This window comes from Rhinopithecus bieti, unplaced genomic scaffold (assembly GCF_001698545.2).
Source record: "Rhinopithecus bieti isolate Rb0 unplaced genomic scaffold, ASM169854v2 scaffold_20798, whole genome shotgun sequence".
NCBI lineage: Eukaryota > Metazoa > Chordata > Mammalia > Primates > Cercopithecidae > Rhinopithecus > Rhinopithecus bieti.
This window is the reverse complement of record NW_016810106.1, coordinates 1,152,228-1,165,325: the sequence shown is the minus strand read 5'-3', so window position 1 is coordinate 1,165,325 and position 13,098 is coordinate 1,152,228. Positions and strand designations below refer to the sequence as shown.

The 13,098-nt window shown below is 44.5% G+C and overlaps 1 protein-coding gene across 7 annotated transcripts in view; it reads right to left on the bottom strand.

The window, feature by feature from the left end:
* Positions 1-1,613: 1,613 nt before the first annotated feature.
* SLCO3A1 (solute carrier organic anion transporter family member 3A1) overlaps positions 1,614-13,098 on the bottom strand; it is a 319,916-nt gene continuing 308,431 nt past the window's right edge. For 4 of the 7 annotated variants that reach the window (XM_017891365.1, XM_017891364.1, XM_017891360.1 and 1 more), the window contains one exon: positions 8,105-11,237. In XM_017891365.1, coding sequence (XP_017746854.1) covers positions 10,858-11,237 — 380 coding nt within the window. In that variant the 3' untranslated portion in view covers positions 8,105-10,857. Of the gene's footprint in view, positions 2,268-8,104; positions 11,238-13,098 lie in introns of those variants that run through there. The other 3 variants (XM_017891363.1, XM_017891361.1, XM_017891359.1) reach the window with 3 other exon arrangements.

The window sequence follows — 13,098 nt, the reverse complement described above, 5'->3', positions numbered from 1 at the left end:
GATTTCTCATGAATTCACTTAACTATTGAAAGAAAAATCTCTTGCCTAAGAATATGTCCTTGTAAGGCTGAGATAAAATGGAGAGAATAAGTTTTCTTTAAGTTTACCACCTTTATGGGGGAATGATAGACAGGGAAAATAAAATGGATTATAGACAAAAACAAATGTAAAATGTGGGACTGAACACAATGATACCTTAAGCAATAGCCTTTCCCTACTCCTTTCCCTTCTGCCTCCATCTGAATTTCTGGTGCAGGTGAAGCCCAGGAGGAACCACTAACTACTTTTTCAGCTGCTTCAGCATCTTTTCACATCAGGATGGAGAATGTTGAAATTGCATTTTCTTGGGATTTGTACACTGGAGAGAATAAATCATGTTGCTTTGCAAAAAATAAACAATCATATAAATAACAGGGCCAGGCTAAAAAAGAATCCCCCAAGGCACCAATGGCCTATAATTGGGACTTAAAGAAAGTCAAGCACATTCTTTCCTGACCCCCTAAGGCCTCAGAGTGAAAAGACAACTTAAGGCTGAGGTGGGTGCAGTCTTCAAGTAATAATAGATTTGACAAGCTTTGATTTGGGGTGAACTCAGCTACAGTGGATGATGGGCTACAGAGGAAAAGGTTCAGGATGGAGAGGACTATGAAGAAAAGTGGGTCAGTTACGGGGCTAGCCCCATAAGACAAGTGGAGGCATTCTAGGTCCTTTGCCCAAAAGACAAAGCACAGATAGAATTCTGGCAAGCATCCACGCTTGGAACTCCAGTCTGGCCAGTGGAGTAATGCAGTGGGGATTCCATTCTGCAAGTCAGTGGCAGGTGTCAACCCAACCTACCTACTCATATGAGGTAGGAGTCCAGCTAGTGAATTAATAAAGATATGGAGATGAAGCCAGTCAATTACGAAGAGGCCTACCAAGGTATGGGAAAGCCACTGGAGCTCTAGCCACTGGGTGGCTTGTGAACCTACAGAAAGGGAGGCAAATGCTATAGTTTCCACTGAGGAATGGGACTCGGTCTGAGGCTGTTTGCTCATCATTCATTCATTTGCATATTGATCATCCACGGAATGACATGCACTATACCAGACACTGGGGCTATTGTGAGATGAAGTCAATTGCCTGTCTGCTAGGCTTTACAGGCAGTGGGAGAATCGGAAATGAAAACCAGACAGTGACAGAATAGGACCACTAAATGTTACCAGTAGAAGCTGCATGGTGTGGAGCATTTAGATTCCAGCCAGAGGTTGGGGTAGTAATGAACAATGACAATTTCTGTGCTGTATGTTGCACTTGGTACCTTTACACATGATCTAATTTAAGTCTTACTACAGTTCTATAAAGCAGGCATTAATATTCTCATTTTACAAAGGGTGAAACGGGGGCTAAGAGAAGTCTGATTACTACATTAACATCACACCAGCAGCAAGTGGTGGGGTAGGGATTTGAGCTCAGGTCCCTCTTGGCTCTAAAGCTCATACTCTCTTAAGTCCATAACCTCAGAGCCCATAAATATAGAACACACATGGCCAGAAGCACTCTCCAGAATCTTTTAGAATCATTCTATCTGAAGGCACAAGAAAGGTAACAGAGATTAGAGCATGAGACAGAGAAAGAATTAAAATAGTGCTTTTAATATAATTTTCAGCAAACGTACAGTATGTACTTTACATCACATATTTCTAAACTGCTCATCTGGAAAATAAAAGCTGCAAAAATACAGAATACCACACTCAAAAATCTATTGAGTATGTGCTTTTTTCCCCTCCATTCTGTGCAACAGGATGGTTTTTACCCTCTCGGCTGATTTCATTAAAGCTGTTGAAGCCCTCGGTCAGAGGAGCACTTCCAAGAGGGGAGTTTCTAAAGCATGTCAGCAAGCCATCCCCAGAGAAGGCAGAGGGATGGGTGAAGGGCATTTGCACACCAGGTCAGCATGACTCTTTAGAGACCCAGGAAAGATGCCTACTCTGAGAGCTGTTTGGAGTACTCCTGACCATAAGTCACCTCTTTAGTCCTCATCACAGGCCTGTGCTTGGGGCCTCAAAGGACCACACACTGGCTGGATAATCCACATGGGGACCCTCGGGTTCTCGGGCAGGGAGGAGCACGCTAAGTGAGGCCCGCGAGGTCTGTGGGTGGTGGTGGGCTGTTCTCTCCAGGAAGAGGAAGAGGGCCAGGCCCTCAGCTTCTCACAAAGGAGTCTTCTGAAGGTGAATGTGATTCGGGGCAGGTTTTCTCAGTCTCAATGTCTTGGTACTCTGTGCCTAAAGGGGGAGGAGGGAAGAAGAGCCAAGAGGAAAAAGAGATCGGTCTTTTCTGCTTCACCTACTTTTTGTTAGGCTTATTTAATAGCATGATGGCTTTGCAGTGAAGGGACAAGAGTAGGCAGTCAAAGCAATAAAGTGCTGGGTTTCATTCCAGGTAACCCCAAGGGGCCAGATTCTGAGCCCAGAGACCTTTTTGAAGGCCAAGTATCTTTTCTGGGAAGGATATTCATCTACATGACCATTCCCACAGCCAAGCAAATGTTGGGGATGAATAAGATGTCTCCCAGTCAGTAATTTATTCTTGTCTTATGTAAATTACTAGTGACAGACCTTGTGTTCTAGGGCTCAAAGTGTCACCATACATCTCTATTGAAGAGATTACTGAGTGTCAGAGAAAACTGCCTGGCATCACAATGTCATGCTTTCTCCTCCAGCATTCAGGACAGTTTGTTTTTTGTGTAGCCACAGATATTCACTGCATGCTGGGTGAAACGACATTCTCTTTGGAGCAAGGTTTTTAAGCCTACGCCACATTTCCAGAATAGATGCTGTAGCTTCATTTTAAAGGTATTAAAAACACAACTAGTCTCGGTGATGATTCACAAGCTGTGCAGGTCTCATCGACTGTGACATGCAGCTCTCCTGTTCAATAGGCACAATGAGGCCATAGAAGTCCCTGTCCATTTTATTTGTCCTCTTTAGACTTTGACTTTGACCTAGTGCTACAAAGGTGACAGTTTGGAAATGTCATTCCTTTCCTCGGGATTGTGAAGCTGAAGCCTGAGTCCTGGGCAAGTTGGAGCATCCTTCCTTCACTCTCACAAAACCCAAGTTCTTATAGTCTTGGGGTTCCACTGAAAGACTTGGGTGTGGGGAGTTAGGAAGGGTGGGACAGAAGTTAGAGAGCTGGGGTTCATCCCTGCTTAGCAGAATGAATAAGATAAAAGCTGATGAATGGCTGGGAAATTCCTGCTGATGTGGCTAAGGTTGAAGTAGGAAGGAGTGTTTTGAAAGGTTTCCAACATTTAATTATTAAAGTGAAACCTAGATTCCTGTGCCCATAGGCAAAATTTTGCAGAGATTCTCACCTCCAACTCCTGGCTCACTTCTCTATGAAACAATAGACTCCTGCTAGGGGTTTCCCACAGGTAGATGCTCTGTTGGCTTTATAGAGGCTAAAGAAGTCAGTTCCATGTTCTAACTTTGGGGGCTGTGTGTTGTAGTGGAGAGAGCACTGGTTTAGGAGTCAGATCTGTCACTGGCTCCTGGTGGCTTTATAAACTAGCTATGTGATCTTAGAAGGGTTGGATTTGCTGAGCTTTAGTTTTCAAACCTGTGAAGTGGAAAAGAATATATACTTACCTCATAGGGCTGGTGTGAGAAGGCTGCTGGGAGCAGTACCTGGGATCATGAATTCACAGAACCCGGCATGTGGGTAGCAGGTGCTTAATAAACATGAGCTTCCTGGCCCCTTCCCTCCCTTAAAGTGCTGGATGGGAGCACCATTTGTGTTCAGTTGGGATCCTTTTATAGCAACACTTTGTAAATTCTATGCTTCCAATTCATTTTATGGCCTTAGATTATAAAATCAAATGGTCTTGCCAAACATGTCTCCATGAGAGCAGTCTTTTACAAGGTTAGTGTGAGAATCTTCTATAAGGTTAATGCTAAGAAAAACATTAATGGGATGGCAAGTGTCCACCTACAGAATGTTAAACCTCCAGAAAACTTGCTATGTTGTTCATTTGCTCATAGCAAAAGAACATAATCAATTCTATCTTATGGGAAAAAATTGAAAATTTATGATAATCACCAACTCTTGATTGTTGACCTGAGTCACTATTACAAAAATGGAAATGTCTGGATATTCTGTTCCTAAAAGCGTGGAATCTGAGAATAGAAGACAGAACAGCAAGTTAGGGTGGCTAGGGCCTGAGTTTGACCAGGGACTTGAACTCAATATGACAAGTGCCCCTGGTCTCCTTTGGAGAGGAAGTATATCCAATTAGGGACCAGCTTCAGTGTGTTTGAAGCCCTGGGGCCAGAGTTGATCTCCTGTGGTTGATGCTGTAGACTAAAGGGGTGCCAGCCATGGCAGGTGTCTGGGGTCTCTCCAGGGGAGCTGATGACCAGCACTGTGGAGTGCCTCCCTGGCCTCTTGGTGCTTTGATAGTGCATTTCAGAATGCACTAGAGTAGGAGAGTCTCCTATCTGATTCCTCTTATCTGTCCATTTCAGGTAAAACACTTCATATCAATGGACCACTGGGCTCAGGGGTGAATACCAGGAATGGCAATAGAAAAACACACAGCCCAGAACACTGTTGCCATGGTGTCCTGGTTGTTACATCAGGAGGCAAGTGGGAGCCTGTGGGGCCCCACAGTTCACTTGGGCCACAATCTTCTTGATCAGTGTCTAAAGGTGGGGAGGGAGGTCCCTTGTGTCTTGCCCAGTAGGGAGGTAGTACCCATAGTGGTTATGGGTCTGTCTGGGAATAAGAAGAGCTTTTTAAGACCTGAAAGCTTTTTCATACACCTAGGTTTGAATCCCAAGTCTGCTTTGTGAATTTGAGCCACCCTGTGGTTGAGATTACGTGAGCTAATACATGAAATAAGCTCAGCCAGCAGATGATTCATAGTAAGTGCTTGAAAAATGTTAGCTACTATTAGTAGTAGTTATTACTAGTGCTTACCAAGTATTTTACCTGGCATATCTGTTAACTTTAGGGTGACAGTCTTTTGTGTTGGTTGTGGGGAGGAAAAGGATTGGAAATACTCTTTGGTATCTGGATTCACTCTTCTTTTTCTGCTTTGAACATTTCTCCCTCATGTGCCCATTTCCACCATTTAAGAGAAAAGGATGGTTACTCTAGTCAAGCTGCAGTGTCACAGCTATATGGGAATGTAGACCATACAGTTCAAATCTGCCACATCACTCAAGAAAAAAATAATGTTGCCTTCAATTTTAACCATGAGAGCAAAGGGGTACTTACCTTATTCTTGGAAATGAGATATCTGAATTAGAGTCTCATGGTCAGGAGTGTTAAGGCCAATGGACACCTAGCTCAAGGTCCTTTCCTATGTATGCCCTGGCCCATGCTACAGCAGAGTCTTAGGCGCTGGGATCTGCCTCACCTATGCTCAGCCGCTAGGGTCCCCCAAACATGCAGTGCTGCTTGAGGCCTTGCCTGTGCAAGATAACAGAGGTCAGCAAACTATGGCCTTCCCTCAGCCACCGACCGTCTTTGTAAATAAAGCTTTATTGGAATATAGTCCATTTGTTTACCTGTTGTCTATGGCTGATCTCACAGTACTACAACAGTTGAGTAGTTGCAACAGAGACTGCAGGTCCACAAAGTCTAAAATATTTACTACTTGGCCTATTACAGAAAACGCTTGTGAATGTGTTTTGGTGGCTCTCTGGGGGCAATTCTGCCCCTCATCTTCTCACTGTGTTTCCCCAAAAGTCACTCACTGCTCTTTAGTTCTTAGTTTCTAGGCCACCCACTCTCCAGAGCCTTCTTGATTCTTGCTGCCATGAGGCAGAACTCACCACCATCTTGAACTGGCTCTCCTTATCCCCAGACAGACCCTAGCTCTTAATACTATTATCCCATGGGTTCTGTTTGTGTTCAGATCTGTCCAGCTCATTGAAATGGGGGTTCTTGGAGGGTAGGGAACAAATCTTTTCCACTTTTGTATCTGATCTAGGGCTTGGCATATAGCCAAAATTTTAAGAAATGAATAAAACAAATATATGTTTCGAATATATCAAGCTCATACAATGCATCACCAAATAAAACAAACTCTGCAAAGAAAAATGCTAACGTGGATAGTCTCTGAGAAGTGTGAGTTGTCCCTGTCTCCATGGCAGTCAGAGGTTTCTAAGGGACAGGGCTATCTTTGCTTTCCAGAATTTTCCATTTTAGCTTTTATAACCCATGTTGTCCCTGCCATGATGACCAAGCATTCTGGGTTGCTGAAGCTACTACTGAGGCAGGTGTAGGTGGCTGCGTGCATTCACGGTGGATTCCACATGCTATTCTAGGCAACAGGCCCCATAAGAGGCATTTGAACAAAAATATCTTCCTTGCATCTTCCACCAGTGAGAGGGTATTCCAATTACTCTAGAGCAATGACAATACACTAGGGGCGTGGGGTCCAAAGTCTGTCATTTAGGGTGGTTTACTCTAAGGGATTATGTTCTTGCAGCTGTTTGGGGGAGTAGCAGTTTGGAATAAGTTGGGTGAAGCAGGTGTAATGAAAAAGGAAAGAAGGAAGGGTAGAAAATGGGTAAATACTATATTTGGGTCTTGAACTAATTTTCCAGGCCAAATTTAATTTCACTAACACCCTCTCTTGGAAAAGTTGGCACCTCTTAGATATTTGAAGTGGATTCTAACCTAAGGGGAAACAGTCCCTAAAGGGAAACATGGATCATGGTTGAGGAGGTCAATCAGAGGAGAGTGGCATGAGCCCAGTGGAGTCAGCACGTCCCTGCTACGTATCTGGTACTTTCCTCTGGGTTCTGGCCAGATATGTGGTTCTCCCAAGCCATCAAGATAGTCAGGTAAGAATAGCACCAGGCAGCAGCAAGTATTCTCCATCTGTTAGACTGAAAGAACTGCTTGCATGGTTTCTTCCCTCATCTAAACCAAACCAAATAAAATATTCATGCAACAACAAAACATAGTGTAACTCTGTTCAACTGCAACAGAAGCTCATCCTGTTTTTCTGGTCTTGACTGTATGATCAGATGTATTGACATCTATACATTGACCTGACCTTCACAGCTTACCACTGCTGAGTAGGGCCTTTGGGGTTCCTAGCAGGGCTTAGAGCAAACTACACAGGTCTGGCAGGCATGGCTGGGTGGAGAAGAAACCAGACTTCCTAGGACTGGAAGCAGCAGGCAGCAAGAAAACCAGCCCAGCAGGCACACGGGGAGCCAGAAACTACTTTTCCTCGGAGGTTTCTCTATTTTAGTACATGTATCTATCTCCATTTTACATGTTCCTCAGTGAATGACCTCCTCTGGAAGGTGTGAAAGAATAACCATTAGTAACCACAGGAGAATCTTTTTCCTGGGAAAATTCCTCAAGAGTGGTGTGACTACCATCCCAGGGATCAGCTGGTTGCCCTCATGTGGAACGTTTCTGCAGGCTTTTCAACAAGAAGGGCTGGGAAGCCCTGCCATAGTGTGAGTGAGGGGAAGCTGGAGGGCAATTACTGGACACAGGGGAGTGGGATCAGGGGACTGGAATGTACAGATGCCACTCAACCAATCTTTAAAAGCGCTAGAGCGAGCTATTCCATGATCAGATGGTGAAAAGGAAGTGATTTTTATGGAGGGGCACGCTCCCTCCTGCTTGGAAGATGTTAGCAACTCTGTCAAATGATTCCTTAGGAGCTCTTGGGTTTCCAGTTATTATTTTGTCTGTTAAGTGTTCCCAGCAAGCTCCTTGGGGAGACCGTGAAAGGAGGCTGCTCCCACTCCTTTGTTAGCTGTGAGGAAAGCCAGCATGCCATGCTGTGGCCTTCTGGAACCCTGTGTCCCCAGGGTGCCTCAGAGCCAGCTTTCCCTGACAGCACACAGCCTCAGCTGAGAGAAGACAGCAAACCGTGTCCCCTAGAGAGGCATTTTTGCAAAATGTGCTTGCTTCATAGGAGGGAATGATATTGGTTAAACAAAAACAAAACCCAAACCTTCTTGGTCTATGCATAGGAGTTACAAAGATCTGTCAGTTTCAGCAGAGAGAGACTTTTCATCCACCCCTGGGCATGTTCAACTGAGATGGTGTAGGAGTTTGTAGCAGAAGAGAGAGAACTCTAGCATTCACTTTCTAGGTTTATTCCATCCCGTACATTTTTTTGTGTTCTGTAAATCCAATGGAGATCTTACCAGGAAATCTTTTCATTCACTTGAAACCAAACAGATAATTGAGGGGGCTGATCTAGTGTTGTATGTACAATGCTTCTTTAGAGCACAAAAGGCAAATTAAATCTAGACTGAGTTTTCTGTTCGGTAGTATATGAGAAAAATTAAAATTTTAAAAGACGATACAACAGAATTCAGAGCCATCTTGCAACAGGGGTCTTTAAATTTATACCCAATTGCTGATAAAACTCAGCCCTGGAGTTGTCTTCCTGTTATTCTAACATCTTTTTCACATTCATTCTAAAATTTTAGGGAAAAAAGTCCAAAATGCAAAGAGTTTTAAAACCTTTTTTTTTTTTTTTTTTTCTCTCAAAACAAATAGTTCCATAAAACACTAGGTCAAAGGGCCTCAGTGTGTGTGTACTGAGTTTGAAGGGCCAAGCAATAATCTATAGGAGTGACCTATTAGCAATACATTTGCAAAACTAAACCGAAACCTGTACAGGATATTCTCAAAGCCTTAGGAACAACAGAACATACATATTTTATGAAGTGGTTGGAGAACCATCTCCCCTTTACTAGTTAACATACTGATGAGTGTCCCCATTTTCATAAGGACATACTAACACTAAGCAGATGAAAGGCCTGTCTCAGAAGCATCCTGCCCCAGGTAGCTGATCACGGTGGCCCCACACCACGACACAGCTTTTCTTTTCGTTGGTCTTGCTCAGTGCTTTCTCTAGATTTGGGCTGTCATTCAAGCCTCTTCATTTACAATGTTCATTAAAAATTTAGTACCATATCTGCCCCACGCCCAACCATATTTTATTTCCTGATTCTTTTGTTTGCCTTGTGGGTAAACTGCAAATGTGTCCAAGGTGAAAAAGCAAACCAATCAATCTTTGAGTTTTTTTTCCAGCGCCAGGAATGTGACATGAACAAAGATTACTGAAGAAGCATGAGGGGTAAGTTAGCAGGGTCCTTGGTTGTGTATGAGTGTGTGCCTTTACCTAAGCTCTGTCCCCTTATGGAAATGGCCATAGAAGGCCTAGTGTACTGGTTGCAAGAGGTTTTTTAACGTGATTCTTACCCCAAATCATAACAGGTTCATTTTCTGAGGTTCACCCACCTTCAAAACACAGACAAGGGCCTTAGTTCTAGACTAACCCTGAAAATGTCAAAGACATTTTCATGCATTGGACACACAACAGCTTCCAGGAGCTTGTGGGTCTATTTGTTATCAGAGACGCTACAGACTTCTTAACAGCTTGTGCTAGAGAACTGTTCTTCTTTCCCATCCCCGGAAGTGTTGCATCCACATACCATAAACCCACATCTAAGAGTTTCTCCTCCACAGGCTGAAAAGAACGCCTCTTGGAATGTCAAGCATGAATATAAAAGGGCTTCCCATGACAGTGATCACTGAATCATGGGGAAGAAAGCTAAAAGGCAAATTTGCAATTCATCACATTATCCCCTGTTGTCTCAAATGTGATTCTTTTAAAGGCAGGCTGCATATTCACTCTTTTTGAAGCATTTTTTTTTTCTTCTTATAACACATTATATATTCTTGTTTTGTAGAATATCCGAATGAGGATAAAGTGATAAAAATTACAATAGGTTAATTGCATCCCTTGTATCACATATTTTTGGTGCATTAAAAAAGGAGAAAAAAAGTAAAAGCAACCAGCATAATAAATCCAGCCTAGAGAACCGTGTTAGTGACTGAAGGGTTAACAGATTTTAGAAGTAGTTAAAAATAGTATTAGAGGATTATACATACAACAGTTTGAAATTCATATGGATTGTGTTTTTTTCTTTTAAAAATGGCAAAATGTTTGGCAAATGTAAGCAAATGACTTGGACTGTGTTGGGTCTCACCAGCTCTGAGCCGGGTCAGTCATAGCCAGGCGAGGCCTACTGCTTCCTGAGTCACTCTGTGGGGCTGGGGGAAGGTGGATGCCCGCCACTGGGAGCTGCTGGCCCCCCCACCCGGCTCCCCCTCAGGCCCTCAGTCTTGAACATGGAAATGGAGCTGGCGAGAGGTACCAATTACAAACTCCAGCACAGATCACCCATTAGCATCACTGAGAGAACTCTGGGGCCTTGAACCGCATGCAGACTGGGTGAGTCGTCTACACAGTGACCCATATTGCGAAAGTCAGAGAGAGGAGTGGGGCTTCCACCCCTCGGACTTGTGCGCCCACCCCCACCCCCATCTGGAGGAAGAGGGTGGCACGGGGTGTGTCACTAGTGCTTAATCTGGCAATGTTTTCAACTTGTGTTTTTTTAATTTTTTTTTTATTTTAGTAAACTTTAAAAAAATGTTTTCTGTTTTGTATGTGTATGTATATCCAGAAATGTCCATCTTCCAAGCTGGCCACCACTGTTCCCTGAATTTGGCAGTGCCTGTTGCTTGCAGCTGTCAGCATCCTGAAAACCATGAGGTGCCTTCAAAGTAGACTCTGTGGCCCAGCCGCGCGAGTGGCCTCCAGGACCCCGCTGCACGATCTCATTCTCTCCTTATTTTGAATCCTGTCTGGCTCTGATGTTCAGAAAAAGGACAAAGTCAGTGTGTGTCTGAGTGTGTGTACGTCTGTGCCTCTGTGTGTGTATTGAGTTTTGGTTTTTTTTTGGAAACCTTTTTTTCTTTTTTTAAGAAAAAATGACCCTTGGATTACTAATACAGAGTTCAGCCCTCTTTTAGTCACTATAAAACGGACTCCATGTTTTCACACCACTCATGGTCTTCCAGGTTATAGATAAACTTTGTCCTATGTGTCTGGTTTGCGGGCACAGGGTCCCTCCCCAGGTTGTCTAGGGTCAGAGTAGAGGCAAAGAACTCACTGGTGCTCAGCCCGCCCTCGTGGTTTTTGATGTAGCGTTTATAGTTTTTCCTCAGGCACTGCCACGTGGTGGTGTAGAGGATGAAGGCGAAGGATTTGAGCGCGATGGCGATGCTGACATACAGGTATCTGTAGACCACATTGTCGTAGAGGACGCAGGCGCCTTGCTCCCCACAGAACGTGCTCCAGAACAGGCAGGTGGAATCGATGCCGGCCCCGAAGATGAGGGGTGGAGGGATGAAGCCTGTTACAGGGAAAAGAAGGTTAAGGTTCTGGATCTGGTGGCCAGTGCTCCCCTGTTCCTGTCTCTGCCTAGCTTTTCTTATAGCACTGCTGGGCAAATATGTCTGACTTCATGGCTCAAAGACACGCTCAGGAGGTAAAATGCATGAGTTTGTGTCCCAGTTCTGCCTTTTTATCATGGTACAAATCTGAGCAAGTTATTTACGCCCTCCTGCCTTAGTTTCCTCATCTGCAAAATGGGGATGATGATAATACTACAGTCTTCACCAGATTGCTCTGAAGACTGACTTTATACATAGAAAGCATCAGCCTGGCATGGTGGCTCACACCTGTAATTCCAGCACTTTGGAGGCTGAGGCAGGTGGATCACCTGAGATCAGGAGTTCGAGACCAGCCTGGTCAACATGGTGAAACCCCGTCTCTACTAAAGAGACAACCTGGAATTTGTATTGTGGTACATGTCGGTGTACACCTGTAGTCTCAGCTACTTGGGAGGCTGAGGCAGAAGAATTGCTTGAACCCAGGAGGCACAAGTAGCAGTGAGCCAAGATCATGCCACTGCACTTCAGCCTGGGCAACAGAGCGAGACTCCATTTCAAAAAAAAAAAAAAAAAAGCATCTAGAACAGTGTGTACTGTGCCACTTTACCATGTAAAGTGAGTGACGGCTGCTATTATCATCATCATCCTCTGCTGAGAGCCTGAGAAGGCCAAGACAGTCTTCCTTGAAGGGAAACATTCTCAGTGTCAGTGAAAGCAGTGCATTCTCATTGAGGGAACTGCAAAGCAGCAGCTGCATGGGGCTTTTAGGGCTGTGTGTGCTCTTGAGTGCAGGGACCACAAGTTGGGCTTAAGTGCATCTGTGCGTATACACATAAAGTTTAAAACGGAAAATATCTGCATATATACTGACAACTTCCCTTCCCCTGTATATTACCAGTGGGTAAGAATATTCCCAGCTCAGAATGAGTTGGTAACCAGTTTTGAAACCCTCACGGTAGAGCGTTTCCGGTACCTACAACCAGTCACCAAAAATGGCCGATGAGATGAAAACCCTTCCCCTTCCTTACTTCAGTTCCCTGTTCCTCTGCCTGCTGTTAGCCCTGAGTTATCAGACCTGGCTGCCCATGACAATCATCATCCAGGGTGTCCCATCCCAGACCAATGAAATCGGAGCATTTGGTGTGCAGCACAGTCCTCAGCCCTTTAACATTCCCAGGTGATTCTGAGTGCAGGGGGAGAGTGTTATCTGTACTACGGGAAAGTCATAGATGAGTCACTAATACAAATTAACTGTTCAAAAAAAACTGTCACTTTGAGGACAGAATAAAGTGCCAACCATCTTCAGTGACAGACTGCAGAAGGAGGAAGTGATCTCTGGAACTAGGTGTGGCCAACTCTAAAATCCCAGGGCCCATGTACCTCTATCCAGAGTGTTCCTTGCAGAGCCAGTCCTAGAGCATCTGAATTTCATTTTGTATTAAGGAAGGTCCCTCTGAGATTTTGATGAGATCTAGACCCATAGCCCTGAAAAATACACCTACCCATAAAATCAAACCCGTATTTCAGGGGGTTCATAGGCCCCTGAAGTCCATCCATGATCGCCAGAATAACAGCACATGCATGATAAGCACAGCAGCACCTCTGTTCTGTGGGGCCTCCAAAGGCAGTCAGGGAGAGAGGGAAGGTTTAATGAAGGAAGCAGCCCTTCCCCTGGTTTTAATGACAGGCCTGGAATCGGGTGAGAGAAGGGCCGTGTTATCCTATCAGTGCTAACGAGCTTGGCAGAGCTCTAGGCGCTCTCGGCCCAGGTGCCTCTGTACTTCTCCTAGGAACTCTCCACCTCCACTGCTTGTTACCCCA